Below are 27,271 nucleotides of genomic sequence, written 5' to 3'. Positions count from 1 at the left end.
GAATAAACTCTGTTGAAAATGTTCTCCATACACAGTCAGTTGATGTTTCACTAGAAGATGTTCCTTGATTGATTAACGATTCACAATGTTCATGTCGTTAACAGATTCGTACTTCAGGTATTCTCTGTTCATACAGGGCCCTTTCCATAACCATGTTTATAATAAGTCCTACAACGATAAAACTACAGAAAAAACAGTGTTAATGTTCATATCAAAGACACTACATGATGATGTTGTATGACTAAAGACTGCTTTTAAACAATATATGATCTAAAATAGCAGAAACAGCAATAACACAATAATAACTACGGGGTGTGGCGGGCGGGAAAATTTGTTTGTTTGTTTGTTTTGGGTTAAACGCCATTTTTCAACAGTATTTCAGTCATGTAATGGCGGGCAGTTAACCTAACCAGTGTTCCTGGATTCTTTACCAGTACAAACCTGTTCTCCGCAAGTAACTGCCAACTTCCCGACATGAATTATCAGAGGTGGAGGACGAATGATTTCAGACACAATGTCTTTTATCAAATCGTCATGGAGAACATACGCCTCGCCCGAGGATCGAACTCGCAACCCCGCGATCTGTAGACCGACGCTCTCCCTATTGAGCTAAGCGGGCTAAGACTGCTTTTAAACAATATATGATCTAAAATAGCAGAAACAGCAATAACGCAATAATAACTACGGGGTGTGGTGGGCAGGAAAGTTTGTGTTTGCTGTCAAGTTTAAAAACGAGTTAACTGAGCAGATAACGCGTGATTTTCGCTTTTAAACGGCTATACAATGTACATGTTGCATAACTGGTACCTGATTTAACAGGTCAATAATACAACCGAAACAAGTCGAAAAGTGTAACAAGTAGAAATTGCCTAGTAACGAGAACGACGCTGTTGTTTCTCGAAAATAAAACAAATTATTTTTAGTCGAAAATAATTTTCATTATTGTAGTGTCAAGTTATCACGAGTGACGGTCCCGATTTAAAAAAAAAAAAACAACAAAAAAAAAACCAAAGAAATTATCCACAAGTTTCTTTATATTTAATAACCCTTACAGAAGCAAGCATCTGCAGCGTACATAATGTGTACTTGCTGCGTACATGCCGCGAACACAGTAGTACGCCAGAGAAATACGTTTTACATACACCGCATGCTGCGTACATGCTGTGTACTATTTCACAGAGTACACAGCATGTACGCAGGAGACAGTAGTACACAACATGTATGCGGCACAGTAATTGAAAATTTCAGAAGTACACTTCATATACACAACAAGAAAACAGATTTTTCTAGCAACTCTGGTTATAGATAATAGACCCATCATGTGATCTCTTTGGAGCATGCCTAGTAATAACTTCCTGTCTATTTGAAAATTGGAGCTAAAATGACAACATGCAGTCTCTTAGAGTAAAATATCCTAAAATAAAGGACTAACATACAGTATCAAAGTTTTGTAAGTTGAATTTGCTTTTTGTATTTTAACTGAAGTTAACATATTCATGTAGTATAATTATTTACTTCATACTTAGCTGTGTTTGACTTTTGTATTTGAATTATAATTGTTCTTTTCATAACTTAGCAACTTGATCAAGACAACTTACATACCGGTATATATAAAGGAAATATTATGTATTATAATTTAGGTTATAATTTTAAATGTAACAAACTTGCCACAGCAAAACTTATACTATATTAATCAGTAATTCAACTTCTCTTTCAATTATAGTAATCAATAAGCATTTTTTTCTTTTACATTTTGATTTGGCTTAAAAACTTAATATGTTCATTACTTTACTTAAAATACATTGCATTCCATTGCCTAAATGTCTTTGCACAAAGTTATACTGACTGAATGTGTAAAGAATATATCGATGCAAAAATATCAGATAAGAATAAAATCAGATAATCATGTACACCGGAGAGCCTATTTGCATGTGAAAAGTGTAATAATATTGTGCCGCGTACATACTGTGTACTATTTCTCTGGTGTACTTCCCGCATACTAAATTTCTCCGGTGTACTTCCTGCGTACTATATATTCGCAGCATGTACATGGCAGATAGTACGCAGCAGAGCTCATTTGCATGTCAATAGTGTACTACAAACGTACTACTGGTGTATATGCGGTGTATATCTTGCGTACTATTTCAAGTCCAAGAATTTAGTACACATCATGTACGCGACAAGTACGCCACGTATACACAGCAAGAGTACACGGCAGGCCCTTTTCTTTGGTAAGGGAATCCAACATCGCTTTTAACTAATCAGTAAACAAAGAAGGCTTGCATAAGTTATAACTAAGAGTTGAAGAGTAGTGACAAGTTAGATATTAACATTTCAGGACTTGAAAAATGCATTCATGAACGTGTAAACTTATTTTTATTATTTTCTCCAAATTTAACAGATGAGCTCATAAAAATGTGAAAATAAGGGGTTATATATATTGTATTTAAAAATGCAGTGTAAAAGATGTTCTTAAATGCTCCCAAAATGCCCCAGAATGCAGAAAAGCGCTGAATTTCAAAATTTTCCGGGTGAGCATGCCCCTATACCCCCCTAGCTGGCCGCCTACTTTTCTATATCAGCCTGTTCTACAAAAACTTATTGACACCCCTGGGTAACTCACCTGAGATAACGAATTCGCACTATGTCACACTAAAACACCGGTAAAGAGAAATTTCAGTTAAATTTTTGGTTAAACAAGAAGTTATTGAATGTTATCCGGTACTTTATTCGAACTATTACATTGCCTTTATTAAAAATAGGTATCACGGAGGTTTGTTTGTTTGTTTTGGGTTTAATGCCGTTTTTCAACAGTATTTCAGTTATGTAACGGCGGGCAGTTAACCTAGCCAGTGTATCTTGATTCTGTACCAGTACAAACCTGTTCTCCGCAAATAACTGCCAACTTCCTGACGAATTATTTCAGACACAATGTCTTTTATCAAATTGTCATGGAGAACATACACCCCGCCCGGGGATTGAACTCGCGACCCGGCAATCCGTAGACCAACACTCTCCCTACTGAGCTAAGCAGGTGTGCTTGGTATCCTGGAGGAACACCAAGCTTTGAATAGTTGGTATCCCTTGCCAGAGTTTGGGGTCCTCGGGATCCCAGGACCCCGTTAGTGTCGAGGCCTGGTTCAAGGGTTTTTTTTGTAGTCTTTCCAGAAACAAGATAGGTAATCTTATCACATATATACTGATACACTTGAGTAGCTTACTTTCTCCACATTTAAACAGAATACAAAAATAAAGGAAAACTTAGTACTGTTCTTTTGTAGGAATAGCGGTTGTGTGAAATCAACAGGTAACCCCATGCCTTCCAGAGAACTTTTTCCCAGGGGGAAACACATTCATAGAAATTGCATCCACAAGAGCAGTATGGATGCTGAACAGGTATACCTTATATTATTATACCCCCAGCAAACATGTGGGGGGTGGGGGGCTATATAGGAGTCAGTTTGGCATTGCCAGTCCTGTTGCGTCCCATCGGGACATTTTGTCCCAAAATCTATATGCTACTCTATCTCAGTTATTACTAAATGGATTTGATTCAAACTTAAAAAAGATGTTCCACCTTATCACCCACATCATGTGACACAAGGTGCATAACTCTGACACCAATTTGTCATGAATTATGCCCCCTTTAACTTAGATTTTTAAAGTTAATTTTGATGCATTTTTACTATAATTTCAGTTATTATGAAATGCATTTGATTCAAACTTGAAGTAGCTGTTCCACATTATCACCCACATCATATTACACAAGGTGCATAACTCTTGCACCAAAGTTTCAAAAATTATGCCCCCTTTTGTTTAGAATTAGAATTATACTTATGAAGCTTGGCAATATGTGACCGTTATGTGTCTATTCGTTGTCAAACCCAACTCAATCACTCATACTTACAGTGTTTTGATACACTTTATCTGTACTCTCTTATTATTTCATATTTTTTAACACAGACTCCAGCTATTGTGCAATATTCATCCATCATTGGAGTCTTTAAACACTCCAGTGGCAGTTCTTTACAGATTTAATATTTTTTTGTCGCGCGTAGCTCCGAATCTATTTTACCTTCACTCATTACGAAGAGAAAGGAGTTAGTTGATCTGTGGCCTTTGTCATGTAGTGGGGGCATCTGTGTCCGATGGACACATTTCTATTTAATGTTAACTGTATATAGGGTACTATATGATAAATGTGGCATTTTCTGCTTCATAATTTGTAACATAAATTTTGATCTAGAAGTCTGAAACTTAATTTGGATTTAGATCACCATAGTGTGGTAGTGCACACACAATTTTGTCAGGATCTCTTTAGTAACTTCAGAGTTACTGCTCTTTAATTGTTTAAAAATCCACATATTTGTACATAACAAACTAACCAGTTGGGAGACTTTCATTAAACTTCTTTCATTGTTTTCCATGAACATTTATTATCAACATGTGAAGTTGTGTACCCACACCTGGTCACCCCCACTGCACTGGTCACCCCCCCCTCCCCCCCCCCCCCCCAAACCCAGTCCCAACCCCCAATTTTGTCTTTCACTCTGGTTGTTTTAATTTTTCAAACTGTCCATAAATTTTTTTAACATGCAAAGTTGTACCCTTCCCCCACCTAGCACCTCAACCCAGTCCCTCCCATCATCCACAATCATGCATTTCTTCTGCCCCACCATCCCCCACCCCCAACAATTTGTTTCTTTTCTTTTTTAGGTTGACTTTTAGCTATTGCTCTCGCCCCGGCGTCAACGTCGCCGTTCTTTAAAGATTTTGATAAAGTCAAATATCTCTGTTACTGTCAGAGCTATTGACTTGAAACTTAAAATAGTTATTTACTATCAAACTCTACATCAGGATAAACAATCTCCATAACTCTGATTTGAATGTTGACAGATTTATGCCACGTTTTAACTTAAAATGTTTTCGCTTTCGAAACAGGAAATGAATGAGGTGGCATGACTGATGCATTATGTATTCAGCTATTTGGGTGGTTCACTACAGCTAAGCAACGCAATGCTAGTTTAATACTGATGTGGCACTTGAGTGTCACACCCCTTACCAAAGAAAAGGGCCTGCCGTGTACTCTTGCTGCGTATATGTGGCGTACTTGTCGCATACTAAATTCTTGGACTTGAAATAGTACGCAGGATATACACTGCATATACACCAGTAGTACGTTTGTAGTACACTTTTGACATGCAAATGAGCTCTGCTGCGTACTACTTGCCGCGTACATGTTGCGAATATATAGTACGCAGGAAGTACACCGGAGAAATTTAGTATGTGGGGAGTACACCGGAGAAATAGTACACAGCATGTACGCAGCACATACACTTTTCAAATGCAAATAGGCTCTCCGGTGTACATGCTGTGAACAAGGTGCAAATTATGTATTCTTTTCTTGTATTTTTGCATCGATATATTCTTTACACATTCAGTCAGTATAACTTTGTGCAAAGACATTTAGGCAATGGAATGCAGTATATTTTAAGTAAAGTAATGAACTTAAGTTTTTAAGCCAAATCAAAATGTAAAAGAAAAAAATGTTTATTGATTACTATAATTGAAAGAGAAGTTGAATTACTAATTAATATAGAATAAGTTTTGCCTTGGCAAGTTTGTTACATTTAAAATCATAACCTAAATTATAATACATAATATTTCCTTTATATATACCTGTATGTACGTTGTCTTGATCAAGTTGCTAATTTAGGTTTGAAAAGAACAATAATAATTCAAATACAAAAGTCAAACACAGCTAAGTATGAAGTACATAATTATACTACATGAAATATTTTAACTTCAGTTAAAATACAAAAAGCAAATTCAACTTACAAAACTTTGATACTGTATGTTAGTCCTTTATTTTAGGATATTTTACTCTAAGAGACTGTTGTCATTTTAGCTCCAATTTTCAAATAGACAGGAAGTTATTACTGGGCATGCTCCAAAGAGATCACATGATGGGTCTAATCTATAACCAGAGTTGCTAGAAAAATCTGTTTTCTTGCTGTGTATATGAAGTGTACTTCTGAAAATTTCAATCACTGTGCCGCATACATGTTGTGTACTACTGTCTCCTGCGTACATGCTGTGTACTCTGTGAAATAGTACGCAGCATGTACGCAGCATGCGGTGTATGTAAAACGTACTTCTTTGGCGTACTACTGTGTTTGCGGCATGTACGCAGCAAGTACACATTATGTACGCCGCAGATGCTTGCTTCTGTAAGGGACAGGCAAACTATAATGGACACAAAGGCTATGATTTTATCAAGCAAAGCTAGAGAGATATGTCTCAGTACTAGGACAATACCTATGCAACAACATTATTCTGCAAATGTCGGACTGATACAGCAATTATAAACAGCAATACTACGTCAGTAGCCATAAAACAACAACAGCAATACTTTGTTAACAGCTATGTAATCCACACATTAGCCTCCCGATAAAATATTTCGCGCTACTTTGATTGTAGGTCCCCGACCAGTATGAATGCCCGGTGTTTGATGAGAAACCTGAATCCGAGAAACATTTAGATTCAAGATCTTGATTTTGGCGACTTCTAACATTCAGAGTTTTACAAAAATATAACACATTCAGTCACCCTCCAATCGGTAGAATTATTTAGGCTTAGATATGTGTGGAGACAATTAATGAGTGACTTTTTGTGCTGTGGAACGGGTGTCTGTTCAAATCTTACAGCAATCCAAAAAATGTTTTTCTTTTTTTTTGGTGACTAAAAAGTCATTTTAATGCCATTGGGTAACAAAAAATAGAAAAATATGGTCATAGTTACAATAAAAAATATATGTATTATAGAATATGACTATATTTTTAAAGAACCTGTTGGCGTGATGAAATTGAAAACCTGGTTTTCATGGAATTTCCAAGTTTCTTGTGTTAGAGATATCACTCAGCCACATCAAAATTGTGGCCCTTAACTTAGTCAAAAACATGCATAAAAAGTCATAAAAGTTAGTGTCACACATATTTCAAAAAGGATATGACAAAGGATCATGAAACCTCATAAATATATTATTTAGCATATGAAGGTGTGCTCCTGTGATTTTGTTTGGGATTTCTGGTAGTTAGAGCAGAGTTATGGCCTTTGATTGTAAAAATATACATAAATCAGAGCTCAACACTAATGCTGGTTCGCTGGTCTGAGACCTGTGCTTTTCAGGGAGGATCACTTTTTGAATCTTTGTGGTCCAATTATTGTGCATCAAAAATTACAAGCGAGTCATTTTTCAAATAAATTGATGTACATTGAATTGTACTGCAGTATAGCAGTTTAAAAATAGAATTTGGGTTTCCCTGTGTGGTTTTCCTTGAAATTTGGAATGCCCGGTTGTAACGCTGGTACTAAAACCCGGAATGGAACACAGTAACTTACCTTTCATTTATGACCTCACGGGAATACTTAGTCTGCAACTGTTGAGGTATCAGTACAGTATCAGGCATTTGGTAAACCTGAGGCTCTGGATTTTGAACCAGAAAAATTGAGGAAAAAAATGTATTTGACCCACACAGACACCCTCCTTTCCCCCAAAACTGTTTCCAATTAGATTTGTTTTGTTTTTCTGTGAGACATTTACAGAATTGTGACCGTAGCAGAAAGTTGTTTTAAATTTTATTTATTTCCTTTTTCCTTGCAGGAGGAACAAAATTGGGAGAAAAATTCAAAGACAGGTTTGATCAATGTTGAAAGCAAAGTGAATGATGATGATACTGTCTGTAAACTGTCAAAGGAGTTTTCCTTCTCTAAACCAAAACCAGATGGCTGTTACAAAAATAATACAATAAAGGCTAAGCTTGATCCTTATGTTTCTGAAGATTTTCAAGTTACACCTCTTGTAAGATACGTAAAGAAACGCTCACCAGAAAATATGGAATTTGACAAGTATAAGAAGAAAAGACATTCCGAGGGAACTAACATCAGAAAGGAAAAAACTTCTTATAAGACTGAAAAAAAGACATATCATTTTTTAAAAGAGCCTTATTTCTCATCCACCCCAGTTACAGATTTACATGCTGATATAAATGACAAGAATAAAATTCGAGAACATTTTGGCGGCATTTCTCCAATAACTAAGGGTGTAACCTTCTCGAATGATGTAGAAAGTGGCTTTAGATTCAAACCAAGACCAATGATAGTCACTTCATATAAAAAATGTGATAAATCAGGGGCACCTCAGTGTCATGTACAGGAGAGAAATGTGAATGAAATTGAAGAACAGATGAATTCAGACTCTTCATGCGGATTTACTCAGCGTGGAGATGGAAGTTCTCGAGATGTCTGTAACAAGAAAAAAGTATTTGAATATAACCATGGCAAACTAAGCAGATCTTTGTGTAACTTGAATAATTGTAGAAAAAATCAGATGAGTATGCCCGTTGATGGTTTAAAGACACAAAGCACACAGTTTGATTCTTTATCTAAATATGGCTTGACAGAAAACACGTTTGACAACTCACTGCCAGGAGACAGTCTCAGTGCAGTGCATGAAATTACTGGGGCTTTAGCTAAGTACAGAAATATTTTTAGGCATAAAAATAACCATGAGAGTCCATTTTTGAACAGTGACAGAGATTCTGTAAAAGGACAGGATGAAATAAATAAGACGATTGGAGTTGACAATAGAGATGAACATGGAATTTCAAAACCAGATTTTCCTGACCTAGAGGAAGAATTTCAGTATAAACCTATGAAGACCGGGTCAGAGAAAATGGCAAAAGAGATAATGAGTATATGTCAGAAATTTGAGAAAGGGACTGAAAATGGTATTGGCAATAGAGAGAGTCATATGTTGGACAATACAAAGAGTGCAGCTATGAGGTTGTCAAGTGGGTCAGTGTAAGTAAAGCTACTAAGCTAGTATATTTTGTAGGTCAAAATGATTTCTATAATATTACATGTAACAAATGTATCCTATAAGGAGAGGATGTGTCATGTGCAACTCCCAGACCCCTTGCCAAAAATTCAAGATCACAATCGGAGGTCAAATTTTTCCTGTCTGGCCCATTACTCTCATCCATCAGGAGAATATTATTAATATTTGAGACAAAAGTTCCCCATAATGAGACAATGTGTCATGCACAATACACGGATCATTAACTTAAAATTCAAGGTCACACTTGAGGTCAAAGTTCAGTGGTTGTATTTTCCCCAGTACGGTTCTTAACTACCATCCATGAAGGGATTTCAATTTTTTTTGCATACGTGTTTTCCATGAGATGATGTGTCATGCACAACAGCAAGATCCCTAACTCAAAGGTCAGTGTCACACTTGGAGGTAAAAATTCAATAATAAAATATCCTTAGGAGGGCCAGCACATATTTATACAGTCTCGCCAGGCAGATGTACGTTTTTGACAACAGAAAATGATGTCAGACAACCTTCAGCTTTTCCCAAAAGTAAAGAAAATGAAAGTAAACAGGCTAAACTTGAAAACGAAAGTCGCATAAATTTGCATTGGTTTATAGCCAGGGTTTATGCGCAGGTGTCACCCTGTCAAAATGTATGTGCATGGTCATCAGAGGCTAATACGCAAGTACGTTACAGCTACGGGAAGGATATAGGTTATAAGAAGCTTGACCAAACATTAACCCAGATATTACATCCACTCCCATTAATGGTACTGCCCATAATTAAATCTTGGACCAGTTCATTTTAGAAATTTAGCAGGGTAAAGGTTAATAGATATTTTTATCGATAATTTTACTGATGGGACCAGTTTTATGTACCTGGTTGCTGGTCACGCTATGAAAAAAGACATTTAATGGGATGATTCATATTGTAAAAACATTTGGGCAGGATTTTAAGCAGTCAGTTAATAGAAAGGTCGCTTAATACAGGTGGGCGCATGAACGATGTCAACTGTAATAATAAATAAATTTGAACTGTGTGTGACAATTTTTTTTTGACTGTTCTATATTTCAGACGAAGTTATTCAAGCCCTGTTCCAGTGGGAGAGTTTCCAGAGCACTTACTATCTCCATCAACACAGGTTTGTCAATCTCCCATTTATGGTGCTGTAACAGTCAAACTTGTATATAGGAAATAATGGTAGCTCAGTAAGGTGGCCTCTTAATAAAAAGGTGAACAAACCATCTCGTATCACAAACATCATCTAGTCAATGTCCATAGGAATATGGTCAGTAATAAGAATCTGTCAAAAAATATTCTTTCTTGGTGTAGTCAAAAGAAGTCCAAAGTAAATAGATCCTAGTTTTTTTCCAATTTATGCGGAATTTCTTGTAGAACAGATGTTTAAATCAAACTTTTTCATTGATAGAATGCTTTCTGCATGAAATAAGATGGTCTTCATGCTGCTTATACTCCCAATGACGGCAAGTTTTTCTAGAGTGGAACTGAAAATAGGGTTTTAATTTGCGGTCAAGAGCAAATATGTGTCTTTTTGTAAGGTTGCAGACCACCGATGACTGGCATTTTCTTAGTAACTATTCAACTCCCTATTTTCTTTCTATCAGTTGTCAGTTTATGATAGAAATTTATTGAAGGTTAGATTAAAAAAAAAAATGTTATTCTGTAAAGATACAAAATAAAGTAGAATCTTAAAGTGGTCTTTTATAAAATAAAGAAAGATTTGAATTAGTGATCCTTAACCTGTAATGGTAATTTATTATTGTAATTTAGAGAAATATAATTAAGACACACAGAAGCACAGTTCTTACCAGCAACAAGGGAAATCAAAAAGATCATGAGGGATAAATCCAATATAAAGCATCCTTTTTTCTTACAAGATATTAAATTGAATACTTTGTTACCCCAGTATTTGCCCAAAATTTGCAGATTTTCAACAAATTTTGTTGCTTGAACATTTATTGGGACAAAATTGTCATTTTAAGAAACAGTACAAATTAATGTTGAGTGTGAAAGGACATTAGATGATCAATAAAGAAAAAGAATCAGGCAGTTTATGCTGCACATTGGTAGTCATTGGGTAGCTTTGGCTGTCTTAGATCTAAGATCACATAACCCTTTCCCACATCGATACGTTTATCACCGTATCTATCGATTACCAAACAGAAACGATTGACCTGTGTCTATCGGTTACCCGATAGAAACGTATAATACCGATTAACGGCCATTTGAACAGAATCGTTTTATCCCGTGTTAATCAAAACAGAAGGACCGCGGCTTCCAAATATTTTATGACACCCCAAGAGTTAATTGCAGCTGAAGTCACCCGTGATGTACCGACGTTTTAATTTTTAGCACAAGAATACTGTAGTCAGTTACGAGTCTCGATCTCAGCGATCTTTTTGCACTTCCAGAAATTTTACGATCCGTTATTTTTGTAGCGTTATTCTGTTTGATGGTTGTTTTTTTATATAAATACTTACCGATTCTGATTCGGAAGATGAGTCTATTAACTATAAATCAAACTTTCAAACATCAAAATGAAATTGTATATGAATTTCAATGTGAAAGTAATCCAAAACAGAATTTTATGCCTAAAAATATAATTCCCGTACTTTAACACTTTATATCTTCGAAACTCAAAGAGAAACTACAATAAATTTCGTATCATCGGAAAGAGAATTTAAATTGCTATAAACTTTATATTGACAAAAATAATGTCAAACTTACAGAAAATATTAAAATAATGACATTTTTAACATAAGTGTGTGTAATCACAAAATAATGCCAACACCTCTGTTCAGATAAGACAGATTATTGATTATTGATTATCACTTATAAGTGTTATGTAAAAGAGGTTACTTTGGCTTCTGTTCTGTGTGGTAAAGGGTTAAAACAGATGAAATACAGAGAAAAGTTGTTTTGACATAAAGTGAAAGGTGGCATTCATGAGCAAATTTGACAATATATTGTGTTTCATTGCTGTTTTATTTTCTGTTTTTTTGGAGAAATAGTTTTGTTATATAAGCTACAAACATTAATTGGTATTCTTTTGGTTCAGAGAACATTATTTAAAACAATATTTTACCACAGTTAAGAATCATTTTAATTCTTTTGTTAAATATTAAAAATATCACCATTTTTGTTACAGTTCTTTTTCACTTCAGCTGCAAGATAAAATTAACCAAAAGCTGTCAGAGATTATTGCAGATGAAAGAAGAAGTGGTATGCATTTAGTTTTTGTGACTGCAATAATTGTGATAATACTTTTATTCTCTGCAAAAGTCACTGAATTTGTATTACATGGATATTATTTAAACTTTATTATTACACATCAGTGTAGATTTCACTGGCACTCAGCTGGTTTTTTGAGTATTCGTCCTTGTGACAGTAAAATGATTAGAGCTGGTACTTTCTAAAATGAAGGCAGAATTCAGCGACACAAACTCTGTTTCACCTAATATGGCCTACGATAATTTATTAATATTGCATGTAAATTGTCAAAAATAGCATTGTTAATACTTAAACGGTTAATATCTCTAGTCACTTTTCAACTTTTTGCAAAAAAATGTGTTTATACTTAGTAATTTGAAATGACGTAAAATTAACCCAAGTCATTGTTTTGCTCAAAGATAATTAGGATGGAGACAGTAGTCTTAGTAGAAGTACATGCATCCCAAATTTATGAAAGTTCCAATATTAACACTGTGGTTTTTAGTATTAAAACTTTTTTTCAGTATTTGGCAGGTATTTGCTGTTATTCTTTACAATGCTAAAGAAAAAATCGTAAAATCTGTGTACTTTTTTTTTTTTACAGATCAGACTGATCTAAATACAACTAATGATGGTATTTCAAACAATTTTTATAGTTTTGGTGTACTGATGAAATAAAAATATGACTTTTGAAGGGGCAATTGTTCTTTAGATCAATGTTAAGAATAGAGGTGTTAAAATCTATTAAACACATTTCCATCAGTTGATATTTACTGAAACTTCCTTTGAAATAAGCCAACCTGATCATCTTGGCCTTTATCCTACACAGTAGATAGATAGTCGCAGTAAACATTAACTTATACTGAATATAAATTGCCAGTGTTCCATACATTTATCCATTTCTTTCATAAAATTAATTTAGAGACCAAACTGAAGTACCACTTGCTACAACTTGTGACTAATACAAAATGTACACAGCATAATTATCATTATGGTCATGTGCTTAGGCCAAGATTTAGTCACGAGATGTTCTACAGAAGCTCATTGTTTTTGTGCCCCCCCCCCCCCCCCCCAAAACCCCACCCCTGGTGGGGGCATATAGATTTGGTCTTGTCTGTCCGTCTGAAGTTCATGACATACCTGGCTCAAAAAGTATTTGATATAAATTGATGAAACCTTGCATGAGTCTTTATCATGATATGAACTTGCGCACCTCTTATTTTTCGTCTGGCTCCGCCCCCTTTTTTCCAGAGTTATGGCCCCTGAAATAGTCAAAAATGCACATTTTCACCTTGTGACATGCCTAGCTCAAAAAGTATTTGATATAGATTCATGAAACCTTGCATGAGTCTTAATCATGATATGAACTTGTGCACCACCTATTTTTGTTATCGGGGTTCGCCCCCTATTTCCAGATTTATGGCCCCTGAAATAGCAAAAAATGCACATTTTCACCTTGTGACATGCCTAGCTCAAAAAGTATAATCCGAGAATAATGAATCCTTTTCATAAAATGTTTGTTGAGGCTATACCCCATTAAAACTGCAAACATTTGAATTATTTCCCCGTATTTGTGACAAATGTACCAGTGGGGGGCACAGCCTGTGTCCTACAGACACATTCTGTTTTGATTTTAGCTCACCTGAGCACAAAGTGCTCAGGGTGAGGTATTGTGATCGCTCACCGTCCAGCGTCCGTCCGTCCGTCCACACTTTCCTTTAAACAACATCTCCTCCTAAACCAACAGGCCAATTTTGATGAAACTTCACAGGGATGTTCCTTGGATGGCCCCCTTTCAAAATTGTTCAAAGAATTGAATTCTATGCAGAACACTGGTTGCCATGGCAACCGAAAGGAAAAACTTTAAAAATCTTCTTCTCAAAAACCAGAAGCCTTAGAGCTTAGATATTTGGTGTGAAGCATTGCCTAGTAGACCTCTGCCAAGTTTGTTCAAATAATGACCCCGGGGTCAAAATTGACCCCGCCCCAGGGGTCACTTGATTTTACATAAGAAAATCTTAAAAAATCTTCTTCTCAAAAACCAGAAGCCTTAGAGCTTAGATATTTGACATGTAGCATTGCCTAGTGGACCTCTACTAAAATTGTTCAAATCATGACCCCGGGGTCAAAATTGACCCCGCCCCAGGGGGCACTTGATTTTACATAGGAAAATCTTCAAAAAATTTCTAAAAATAAACCAGAAGGCCTAGAGCTTAGATATTTCACATGTAGCATTGCCTAGTGGACCTCTACAAAATTTATTCAAATCATGGCCCCCGGGGTCTAAATTGACCCCGCCCCAGGGGTCACTTGACTTGATTTTACATAGGAAAATATTTAAAAAATCTTCTTCTCAAAAACCAGAAGCCCTAGAGCTTAGATATTTGACATGTAGCATTGCCTAGTAGACCTCTGCTAAAGTTGTTCAAATTATGACCCGGGGGTCAAAATTGACCCCGACCTAGGGGTCACTTGACTTTAGATAGGAAAATCTTCAAAAGTTTTCTTAAAATAAACCAGAAGGCCTAGAGCTTAGATATTTCACATGTAGCATTACCTAGTGGACCTCTACAAAATTTTTTCATATCATGACCCCCTGGGTCAAAATTGACCCCGCCCCAGGGGTCACTTGATTTTACATAGGAAAATCTTCAAAAATTTTCTAAAAATAAACTAGAAGGCCTAGAGACTAGATATTTGACATGTAGCATTGCCTAGTGGACCTCTACAAAATTTGTTCAAACCTTGTCCTCCGTGGGTCAAAATTGACTCCGCCCTAGGGGTCACTTGATTTTACATAGGAAAATCTTAAAAAAAAATTCTAAAAATAAACCAGAAGGCCTAGATCTTAGACATTCGACATGTAGCAGTGCCTATAAGACTTTTACAAAGTTTATTCAAATCATGACCCCTGGGGTCAAATTGACCCTGCCCCATGGGGTTACTTGATTGTACATAGAAAAATCTTCAAAATTTTCTAAAAATAAACCAGAAGAGCTTAGATATTTGACATGTAGCATTGCCTAGTGGACCTCTACAAAAAGTTTTCAAATCTTGTTTTTAAAGTTACTTAAAGAAAATTTCAACTATGTTTTCTCATAATTCTTTTGATTGATTTCTATTATGATCTTTTGACCTTGAAGACTTGTCCTTAAGTGCAATGATAACAGGTGAGCGATATAGGGCCATCATGGCCCTCTTGTTTGTTGGTTTTTTTTGTGTGTGTGTTTTGGTTTTGTGTTTCTTCAGGGTTAATGTAACAGAGACAGAACGACATACAGTGTCGGACCATTAGTTTTTCATTGTGGATGAAACATGACATATATTAACTTTCCCTTATGTCTCCAAAACAGAGAATCTTTGGCAATGGCAACCAGAAATAAACAACAGTGAGTTGCCATAGAGAACTTTCAGCAGCATTTTAAACCAGACTATTGTTGCAGAACATTGATCTTGTTTCATTACTTTGTATAAGCCAAAAGCTGAGGTCCAAAACTAGGTGAGTCAGACTTTAGTAAACTAATAGTCTAACACAGTTGTTAGTCTTCATATTCAAGCAAACTTCCAGGTTGTGCCTATATCATTCTACTCTTTCAGGTTTAGGAAACTACATTAGCAGACAGACAGAAAGTAGTTCACAAGACTATGGGTAAATATATAGTTTTCAAATTTGCACACAGCTTTATATTAGAAATAAACCATTGCTTTATTTTTTTTAGACATATCCTGAATTTGCAAATAAATAATAGAACTTTATTATACTCCCTTTAAAGAAGAAGGGGTTGTATTGTTGTGCTCATTGTTGCCTTGTCTGTGGATTTGTAGACCATTTGGTTTTTGATTACCTAGAAAATTCTTGGGCCTACAGTGTTCAAACTTAATAGAGATAGCCTGTGGTTATTATGACCCATGTTGTTTTAGAGGTCAAAAGGTCAATGTCACAATGAACATGAAACTGAAAGTAGTTTCTGCTCAATAAGTAAAGACTATAATCATTAAATTTCATAGGATGATTGCCTATGGTTAGTAGATGACCACTATGTTTTGAAAATAAGTAGATGAAGGGTGATGGTCACAGTGACATTGAAACTGAAAACAGTTTTTGCTCAGTTAAGAATGCTTCGCCAGCAGTTTTTAAACTTCATAAGATTATTATGTCTCCCACCATGTAGGAGATATATTTATTTACTGCTGTCTGTGTTTGTGTGTATGTTGTCTGTCTGTCACAAATCTCGTTAATGAAAGAATTTGTCCTTGGAAATACTTCATTTATAATATTTTCAGACCATTCATTACTTATATAACTGAGCGCACTGGATATCTACAGTAGGGCATAATATGAATCTACGTAGAACAGTTGTGCATGATGCTGTTAATCATAAACAATTCTCTGACTAGAAATCAGTTAATTTGAATTACCCATAGGAATTTCTGACTATAAACTTTCATTATTTCAGTGCTGGTTCATACAAGCCATTGAAACCTTGTGTAGGTGATGTCCTGAATGAGGTAATTTTCTCTTGTTTGATTATGCTTCTGGAAAAAGGGATGTTGAAAAACAGATCACCTATCATTCTCTTTGATGTTTCATGTCCAGATGTAATAAGACACACAGTCTAATGTGCTGAGCCACTTGCATCAAGGTGTGGCCAATGTTACAGGCTACTTAATACCACTGACCTTTTAATGCACTTAATGGAGTCTGTAGGAGGTCAGAGTTACTGAAAACGTAAAAAAGAACAGTGTTTGGTCAGAAACTTTAGATTTATACATTCAAGTACAAAGTCTTAGAGATTCTTTATCTTGTCTGCTCTACTACACATTGATCAAAGGATTTTGAAATACTTGCTATATGTAGCCTCTTAACATATAATGTATAATACCAGATTTATATAGCACCCTTTCATGATAAACACATTCAAAGGCGCTTTACATAGTACAAAGGCAGCCACTCAAAATTCATCCTCTACTAGTACATGGAGTGATCTTACCAGAAGGACAGAGCAAGAAAAAGCCCACAGAACAGCGAGAGAGAGAAAGAAATCCTTAAGATACAGGCCTGTCTGGCTAAATTAGCCTAGCTCTTTGCAAATAGACAGTCTGGTTCTTCAACATGCCCAATGTATAGCACTAATATTTGCGAGGTTGCCTTTCCTTAGAATAACCAGTACAGGCCTCTTAGTTGGAGAGACACTCAAGAGCATCTCAGAAATTTCCAGTGCTTTGACGAGGATGGCCACATGTTATACTCAAGACCCCAGGTTTCTATCTCAAAAGATGATGTCTCTGCTAATTTGACAAAAGTTGTCATTGGATTGTGTGTACAGACCCTTTCATTGACAGAGTGCACTCAAAGAGATACTACATGTTGGGTATCACTTCTTGTAGCAGTCTCTTTATTTTGATAAATCCTTTGAATAAATCAGTTTTGTTTTTTGCTCACCTGAGCACAAAGTGCTTGGGGTGAGCTGTTGTGATCACTCATAGTCCATCCAACCATAGTCCATCCATCCATAGTCCATCCATCCATCCATCCATCAGTCCACATTTTTCTTCAAACAACAATTCCTCTGAAATCGTGTGGAGGAAGTTGATGAAACTTGGCCTGGATATTCCTTAGATAGTCTTCCAAAATTGTTCAAATGTTTCTGCTTGGTTGCACATAAGGGCCACCACAGCTAAAAATAGAAAATCTTCAAACAACATCTCCTAAATACTAGTCTGATTTTGAAATAATTTCATACAAATGGTCCTTATATAATACTCTACCAAGATTGTTAAGATTATTCAGATTCATCAAAATACATGGCTGCCAGAGGGTTTGGCCACTTTTCCTATATGTACATAGAGTGAACTTTAAAAATCCTGATGTGTGGGAACTGCTGACCTGATTTTGGAACAATTTCTCGCATATTGTCCTTCAAATTGTATGACCCTCTACTAAGATTGTTCAAATTCTTTCAGTTCATCAAAAAGCATGGTGCATGGTTGCTTTATCTATATGAATACAGTGGAATCTTTTTAGCTCACCTGTCACAAAGTGACAAGGTGAGCTTTTGTGATCGTGCGGTGTCCGTCGTCCGTCGTTCGTCCGTCCTGCGTCCGTCCGTAAACTTTCGTTTGTGACCACTCTAGAGGTCACATTTTTCATGGGATCTTTATGAAAGTTGGTCAGAATGTTCATCTTGAAGATATCTAGGTCAAGTTCGAAACTGGGTCACGTGCCATCAAAAAGTAGGTCAGTAGGTCTAAAAATAGAGAAACCTTGTGACCTCTCTAGAGGCCATATATTTCAAAAGATCTTCATGAAAATTGGTCAGAACGTTCACCTTGATAATATCTAGGTCAAGTTCGAAACTGGGTCACGTGCCATCAAAAACTAGGTCAGTAGGTCTAAAAATAGAAAAACCTTGTGACCTCTCTTGAGGCCATATATTTCATAAGATCTTCATGAAAATTGGTCAGAACGTTTACCTTGATGATATCTAGGTCAAGTTCGAAACTGGGTCACATGCCATCAAAAACTAGGTCAGTAGGTCTAAAAATAGAAAAACCTTGTGACCTCTCTAGAGGCCATATATTTCACAAGATCTTCATGAAAATTGGTCAGAACGTTCACCTTGATGATATCTAGGTCAAGTTTGAAACTGGGTCACATGCCGTCAAAATCTAGGTCAGTAGGTCAAATAATAGAAAAACCTTGTGACCTCTCTAAAGGCCATATTTTTCATGGGATCTGTATGAAAGTTGGTCTGAATGTTCACCTTGATGATATCTAGGTCAAGTTCGAAACTGGATCACTTGCGGTCAAAAACTAGGTCAGTAGGTCTAAAAATAGAAAAACCTTGTGATCTCTCTAGAGGCCATATATTTCACAAGATCTTCATGAAAATTGGTCAGAATGTTCACCTTGATGATATCTAGATCAGATTCGAAACTGGGTCACATGCCATCAAAAATTAGGTCAGTAGGTCAAATAATAGAAAAACCTTGTGACCTCTCTAGAGGCCATATTTTTCATGGGATCTGTATGAAAGTTGGTCTGAATGTTCATCTTGATGATATCTAGGTCAAGTTTGAAAGTGGGTCACGTGTCCTCAAAAACTAGGTCAGTAGGTCAAATAATAGAAAAACCTTCTGACCTCTCTAAAGGCCGTATTTTTCATGGGATCTGTATGAAAGTTGGTCAGAATGTTCATCTTGATGATATCTAGTGCGAGTTCAGAACAGGGTCATGTGCGGTCAAAAACTAGGTCAGTAGGTCTAAAAATTGAAAACTTTGTGACCTCTCTAGAGGCCATACTTGTGAATGGATCTTCATAAAAATTGGTCAGAATGTTCACCTTGATGATATCTAGGTCAAGTTTGAAACTGGGTCACGTGCCTTAAAAAACTAGGTCAGTAGGGCAAATAATAAAAAAACCTTGTGACCTCTCTAGAGGCCATACTTTTCGTGGGATCTGTATGAAAATTGGTCTGAATGTTCATCTTGATGATATCTAGGTCATGTTTGAAACTGGGTCAACTGCGGTCAAAAACTATGTCAGTAGGTCTAAAATTATTAAAATCTTTTGACCTCTCTAAAGGCCATATTTTTCAATGGATCTTCATGAAAATTGATCTGAATGTTCACCTTGATGATATCTAGGTCAGTTTCGAAACTGGGTCACGTGCGGTCAAAAACTAGGCCAGTAGGTATAAAAATAGAAAAACCTTGTGACCTCTCTAGAGGCCATATTTTTCATGAGATCTTCATGAAAATTAGTGAGAATGTTCACCTTGATGATATCTAGATAGTTCTAGATAGTTCAAAACAGGATCACGTACCTTCGAAAACTAGGTCAATAAGTCAAATAATAGAAAAACCTTGTGACCTCTCTAGAGACCATATTTTTCAATGGATTTTCATGAAAATTGGTCAGAATTTTTATCTTGATAATATCTAGGTCAAGTTCAAAACTGGGTCACATGAGCTCAAAAATTAGGTCACTATGTCAAATAATAGAAAAAACGACGTCATACTCAAAACTGGGTCATGTTGGAAGAGGTGAGCGATTCAGGACCATCATTGTCCTCTTGTTTATGAAACTGCTAGCCCAATTTTAAATGATTTAACACAAAATAATGGTCCTTGTGTGAACCCCTACCAAGATTGTTCAAATTTTTTTGATTCGTCAAAAAACGTGGCCCCATGTGGGCTTGGTCACCTTTCCCTATATGTATATTGTGGAAATTATATAAATTTTCTTATATGAAACTACTTGCCCAATTTTGAAATAATTTCACATGGTCCTTGTGTGATCCTCTACCAAGATTGTTCAAATTATCTAATAAATAAGAAAATACATGTCCGCCAGGTAGGGAGCTTGGTCCCTTTGCCCTATATAAATAAAAAGTAAAGTATAAAACTTATGGTCAGAAACTGCTAGTCCTATTTCAAATTAATTTTACACAAATGTTCCTTTGGTGGCTCTTTATGAAGATTGTTCAAATTATTCTGATTCATCAAAAAACATGCGTGGTCACTTTTTTCTCTATATGTTTATAATGGAAAAAATTTTGTTAGAAACTGCTGGCTTGATCTTAAGATAATTTTGCACAAATGTTCCTAAGCTGACTCTACCAAGATTGTTTAATTTATTCTGATTTGTCAAAAAGCGTGATCACTTCCCTTTATGTACATATTCTTGTCGGAAACAGCAGGCCTAATTTTAGATTAATCTTACATAAATATTCCTTTTCTCAACCTTTTTAACCTTTAGCCTGCTGGCGGCAAGTCATTCTGCCTTTGCGACCATTGCAGACCAAGATCAGCCTGCACATACATGCAGGCTGATCATGGTCTGCACTGTTCACTATTCAGTCAGTAAATTTTCAGTGAACACCCCTTTGAATAATAAGTGGTGCTGCCCAAATTGAATGATGAACTAGTCCATTTTAGAAATTTAGCAGACTAAGGGTTAACTTAAAAGCTTTTGATAAAGTCAAATATCTTGTTACTATCAAAGCTTTTAACTTGAAACTTAAAGTAGTTGTTTACTAACAAACTCTACACAGGGAGAAACAATCCCCATAACTCTGATTTAAATTTTGACCGAGTTATGCCCCTTTTTAACTTAGACTTTTTTGGTTAAAGATTTATAAAGTTTTTACTAGCAAAGCTTAAATTCAGAGTCAAGTACTGAGATAAGTTGAGCATGCTGTCTTATGGACAGCTCTTGTTACTCAAAATTTCATTACAGTCATATTCCATTTGATATGTTGTAATGTTTACACAACTAGAGAGTAGACCAAACTTAAGAAAAATGTAAAATTCTTTCGAATATTACTACCCAAGAATTTCTAAGTTTAGCTATTAATGACCTCTAGCTTGTTTATATTATCTAGATGAAAGAGTTGGAAGAAGAAGATTCTATGAGTCCTGATGTTGTGCTGGATGAAGTACAGAAGACCACTACCACAGACAATCTAGGTACAAGGATTATAAGAATGCAGCCATATATTATAATTGTTCACTGACTAATAAATTATTGTATTAACGTTAAGGTCAGAAACATTTATACATTTTGCATCAGTCATATTAGCAACATCATGAAAATAATTCTCTCTTGTATGTCATATAAACAAGGAATGATTTATTTGTCAATTCAAAAGTCTCCACAAAGTTGTGGTGGAATTTATATTTACTCTTTGAAAGTAATTACGATGTACTGTATGAATTTTATTTTTCTACAGGAACTATAACCACTGAGAGTTTTGAGGCTGATGCCTTTTTTGAAAGTGAAGAAGTATTACTGGTATGTAATTGGTATTTTTAGCTCGACTATTCGAAGAAGCTATCCTACTCGCCCCGGCGTAAGCGTGAGCGTCACACAAATGTTAAAATTTGCGTACCACCCCAAATATTTTCAAAATCCATTGAGATATTGCTGTCATATTTTGCATACTTGTTTACCATCATGACCTCAGTCTGTGAAAAGGAGGAGGCAACTCTATCAAGCATTTTGACTGAATTATGGCCCCTTTTCAACTAAGAATGTGCTTTGTAATGTTAAAGTTTTACTCATACCTTATATTATACTATCAAGCACTGAGAATAGTTGAGCACGCTGTCCACTGACAGCTCTTGTTTTGTTTGAACACTGTATTCTGCATTATGTAGTACTGTTCATGTTGTATCTAGTATCTCTGTATAAGCTCTGTTCTACATCATGTAGTATTTTTTGTGGTGTATCTAGTGTCTGTGGGAGCTCTGTTCTACATTATGTACAGTAGTATTGTTCATGGTGCAGCTAGTGCCTGTGGGAGCTTTGTTCTACATAATGTAGTATTGTTTTTAGTGTATCTTGTGTCTGTGGGAACTATGTTCTACATTATGTAGTATTGTTTGTGGTGCAGCTAGTGCCTGTGGGAGCTCTGTTCTACATCATGTTGTATTGTTTGTAGTGTGTCTAGTGTCTGTGGGAGCTCTGTTCTACATTATGTAGTATTGTTCTAGGTGTAGCTAGTGTCTGTGGGAGCTCTGTTCTACATCATTTAGTATTGTTTGTAGTGTGTCTAGTGTCTGTGGAAGCTCTGTTCTACATTATGTAGTATTGTTCGTGGTGTAGCTAGTGTCTGTGGGAGCTCTGTTCTACATCATGTTGTATTGTTTGTAGTGTGTCTAGTGTCTGTGGGAGCTCTGTTCTACATTATGTAGTATTGTTCGTGGTGTAGCTAGTGTCTGTGGGAGCTCTGTTCTACATCATGTAGTATTGTTTACGGTGTATCTAGTGTCTGTGGGAACTCTGTTCTACATTATGTAGTATTGTTCATGGTGTAGCTAGTGACTGTGTGAGCTCTATTCTACCTGATATAATATTGTTCATTGTGTAGCTAATGTCTGTGTGAGCTCTATTCTACCTTATGTAATATTGTTCATGGTGTAGCTAGTGACTGTGTGAGCTCTATTCTACCTTATGTAATATTGTTCATGGTGTAGCTAGTGTCTGTGTGAGCTTTATTTTACATTATGTAGTATTGTTCATGGTATATTTAGTGTCCGTGTGAGCTCTGTTCTACCTTATGTCGTATTGTTCATGATGTATCTAGTGTCTAAGTGAGCTCAGTTATGTTATGTAGTGATGTTTCAGGGTTCGCACAGATCTGGAAAAGTCATGGAAAATGAAAATGGTCTGAAAAAATCATGGAATCTTGATTATTTTGATTTTATCATGGAAAAAACATGGAATGTTAAAAAAATTGTCATGGAAAGTTGAGAGTATTCTGAAATTAGTCTTAAAGTGCATAAAAATGATTAAATCTGTTGAAATTTTATCTTAAAAATCTCAATTTGAATGCCTAATTGTGAAATTGTATCGCTACAAACAATTCTATTCTATTCTATTCAATATCGAGTGCGAATCTGTTTGGGTAGGAAACAAACATTAAAAGTTTACTACTGCACTGGTACCATTTTTAGCTCGACTATTCGAAGAATAATGGAGCTATCCTACTCGCCCTGGCGTTGGCGTGAGTGCGAGCATCACAGTATTGTTAAAGTTTGCGTACCACCCCAAATATTTTCAAAGTCCATTGAGATATTGCTTTGATATTTTGCGTACTTGTTTACCATCATGACCCCAGTCTGTAAAAAGGAGGAGGCAACTCTATCAAGCATTTTGACTGAATTATGGCCCCTTTTCGACTTAGAATATGCTTATTTTAATGTTAAAGTTTTACTCATAGCTTATATTATACTATCAAGCACTGAGAATAGTCGAGCACGCTGTCAACTGACAGCTCTTGTTTTATGTGCTTTTCGTAGCTTAAAAAGATTTTTAAAAATGTGTCATAGCAAAGGATTTTGCGGATAAAACTCTTAAGTGGGACACAAATGAACAATACTGACTGGTTGAAGCCATTTAAGTCCGATAGCTGAAAGGCGTTGTGCACCACCATGTGTGACAAACAATGTCCCAAACCAAATGGAAAACTGAGCAATATCATGGAAAACTCATGGAATTCTGGTATCCAAGATCTGAACGAACCCTGTCAGTTCATGCCTCTGTATGAACTCTGTTCTATGTTATTTAGTATTATTTGTGTTGTATCTATTATCTGTATGTGAGCTCCGTTCTGTGTCATGTAGTCTTGTCCATGGTGTATCTAGTGTCTATCTGAGCTTTGTTATATGCAATATGTAGTATTGTTTATGGTGTATGTGATACCTCTGTGTGAGTTCTGTTCTACATTATGCAGTATTGTTTATGGTGTATCCAGTGCCAATGTGTGCTCTTTTCTAGATTTTGTAGTATTGTTCATGGAATACATAGTGTCTTTGTGTGGTGTATTCTACCTTATGTAGTAATGTTCATGGTGTAGCTAGTGTATGTGGGAGCTCTGTTCTACCTTATGCAGTATTGTTATGGTGTATCCAGTGCCTATGTGTGCTCTTTTCTAGATTATGTAGTATTGTTCATGGAATACATAGTGTCTTTGTGTGGTGTATTCTACCTTATGTAGTAATGTTCATGGTGTAGCTAGTGTATGTGGGAGCTCTGTTCTACCTTATGCAGTATTGTTTATGGTGTATCCAGTGCCTATGTGTGCTCTTTTCTACCTTATGTAGTATTGTTCATGGAATACATAGTGTCTTTGTGTGGTGTATTCTACCTTATGTAGTAATGTTCATGGTGTAGCTAGTGTATGTGGGAGCTCTGTTCTACCTTATGTAATATTGTTCATGGTGTAGCTAGTGTCTGTGTGAGCTGTATTCTACCTTATGTAGTATTGTTCATGGTGTAGCTAGTGTCTGTGTGAGCTGTATTCTACCTTATGTAATATTGTTCATGGTGTAGCTAGTGTCTGTGTGAGCTGTATTCTACCTTATGTAGTATTGTTCATGGTGTAGCTAGTGTCTGTGTGAGCTGTATTCTACCTGTGTGTGACCTCTGTTCTACTTTATGTGGTATTGTACATGGTTTATCTTGTATTTGTATGAGCTCCTCTTCTGCTTTATGTAGTATTGAATGTGTTTTATTTTATTGTTTGTGTGTAAATTTTGTTCTACATATGTAGTATTGATCTCAGTGTATCTAGTGCCTGTGTGAGCTCTGTTCTACATTATATAGTATTGTTCATGGTGTAATTAATCTCTGTATGTGAGCTCTGTTCTACATATGTTATATTGTCCATGGTGTATTTAATGTCAGTGTGGATGATTTGAGGAATTCAACAGCAGATGCATCATACAAAAGAGACGCATGTGTGCATTACCTATTTTGCAGATAACACTGCCTCATTTATCATTGATATATTCCCTGCATTTTATATATGTTTTATTATTTATCATCTATAGGTCTAAGATCTTTGGAAGAAATAATGTTAACTTTTATCTTTCTCAACAGAATGCTGATACTGAACAAATGCAAGATTTGGAAGAACAGTCAAACATTCAAACACCTCTTGCTGTAGAGAAAGACTTCAATGTAATAGACCATGAGACAAATAGGTTTAAAAGTGAAAAGGAAGTTGAAAATAATAATAATATAACACTGAATAAGACACTAGAAGCTGACACAAAGGTTGGTGCTAAAGTTGATAGCACATTAGATGCTTGTTTAGAAAGTTGTGAAATGATAGATAAGAATTCCAAAAGTGGAAAAATTAATCACGACTTTTCAAGTCAAGTTAATGATGTAAGATCTCAAGAACTGGAAACAAATTCAAATGAACTGGGAAAAGAATTATCAAGAAATATTTATGGAATTGAAGATGGCATTCTTGAAAGGAATAATGTCACAAATATCAGTGATGAAAATATTGACATTGAAAATGACTATAATATTGGAAAATCGGGTAGTGAAGATGAGAATTGTGAAAAGAATAATGCTGCAAACATTTGTGACAAGAATCTTGATAATGAAAGTGAAGGTATTGGAAAATCTGGTAGTGATCTGAATATGGTAAAGAAAATAAAATGTTCCGAAAACAATTCTCAAAATGTTGAAATATGTTGTGTTGCTGATAAGTCAGAAACATACAAAACAATCCAGCTTCAAGTTCCAGAAATATCAAGTGGTAAAAATCAGTTTACTCAAACAGTTGGGGAATCAAGTCTTCAAAAATCCTACGTAGAAGTGTCAACTTCACCTTTTTTGGAATTAAACACAGTGCAAGAAGTTACTGACGTTGGAGTTCAGTGTGATCTGGCCTCGTTTCCAACTTTATCTTGTCTAGCTGGAAAGTGTTACAAGGTTAAACCGATAAAGAGCTCTACTTCCTTACATAAAGATCCTGAGAAGAAAGATTACAGCAGTTCCACTGACACCAAACCTGAAAATGTATCTGCTGCTCAGAACTAATGAAAAAACAAGCTACTGATTTTGACAAAAACAATTAACAATAGACTATAAAATTATATGAAATCAATATTTTAGAATATTGATAATGATTTTTGACAGCAGAAAACTGTAACTCACTGAATTAACTCTGACTGAATTTATTGTTTCATATTAGATTTTGTTATTGTAAAGTTTCATTTTAATTCATTTAAAAGAAATTGTACTTCAGATCAATGAATTTTGTGTTAAACTGTACTGATCTCCATTAATTCAGTTAACCACATGGCTATTTCACACTTCTTCCAAACTCCTTTGCTGATCTGCTGATTTAGTCATCAAAGTGGCTGTGTTTATAATATGAAGATGTAACCGTCGTATTAGTCCCCTACTGGTTGAAAACAGTTTCAGAGACTTAATAGGAATGGGCTTTTCCGGCCGTCTGTCATTTCATCCGTCCATCCATCCATTTTGTGTCTGGTCCATAACTCTTGTCATTCATTAAGGGATTTTAACCTTTAGCATGCTAGGTAAATTGTCGTCTGCTGGAAATGTCGTCTGCTAAAATTGTTAAGTTCATTCAATTTGCTCCAAAATTGGAAGAAATATTGTCAGAGTAGCAAACAGCTTGGAACCTGATCAGATGCCGATTTAATCGGCGTCTGATCTGGTTCCAAGCTGTTTGCAAAGGCTGTTAAATTCGCCTGCAGCAGGCTAAGGGTTAATATTACTTGGCACAAATGTTCCCCATGATGAGACGACTTGTCATGTGCAAAACCCAGACCCCTGGCTTAAAGGTAAAGGTCACAGTTTGAGGTCACAGGTCAACAGAGCTTTTTTCCTG

The 27,271-nt window shown here is 35.8% G+C and overlaps 1 protein-coding gene across 3 annotated transcripts in view; it reads left to right on the top strand.

The window, feature by feature from the left end:
* The window catches only part of LOC123530129 (uncharacterized), a 70,775-nt gene extending 44,111 nt beyond the window's left edge, over positions 1–26,664 (top strand). For all 3 annotated transcript variants that reach the window (XM_045310843.2, XM_045310847.2, XM_045310845.2), the window contains 9 exons: positions 3,282–3,396; positions 7,664–8,862; positions 9,950–10,016; positions 12,061–12,118; positions 15,704–15,755; positions 16,564–16,615; positions 21,494–21,578; positions 21,842–21,903; positions 25,495–26,664. In XM_045310843.2, coding sequence (XP_045166778.2) covers positions 3,282–3,396; positions 7,664–8,862; positions 9,950–10,016; positions 12,061–12,118; positions 15,704–15,755; positions 16,564–16,615; positions 21,494–21,578; positions 21,842–21,903; positions 25,495–26,451 — 2,647 coding nt within the window. In that variant the 3' untranslated portion in view covers positions 26,452–26,664. The remainder of the gene's footprint in view (positions 1–3,281; positions 3,397–7,663; positions 8,863–9,949; positions 10,017–12,060; positions 12,119–15,703; positions 15,756–16,563; positions 16,616–21,493; positions 21,579–21,841; positions 21,904–25,494) is intronic.
* Positions 26,665–27,271: the final 607 nt, after the last annotated feature.

Source organism: Mercenaria mercenaria, chromosome 13, assembly GCF_021730395.1.
Source record: "Mercenaria mercenaria strain notata chromosome 13, MADL_Memer_1, whole genome shotgun sequence".
Lineage (NCBI taxonomy): Eukaryota > Metazoa > Mollusca > Bivalvia > Venerida > Veneridae > Mercenaria > Mercenaria mercenaria.
This window is presented reverse-complemented; position numbering and strand designations above follow the sequence as displayed.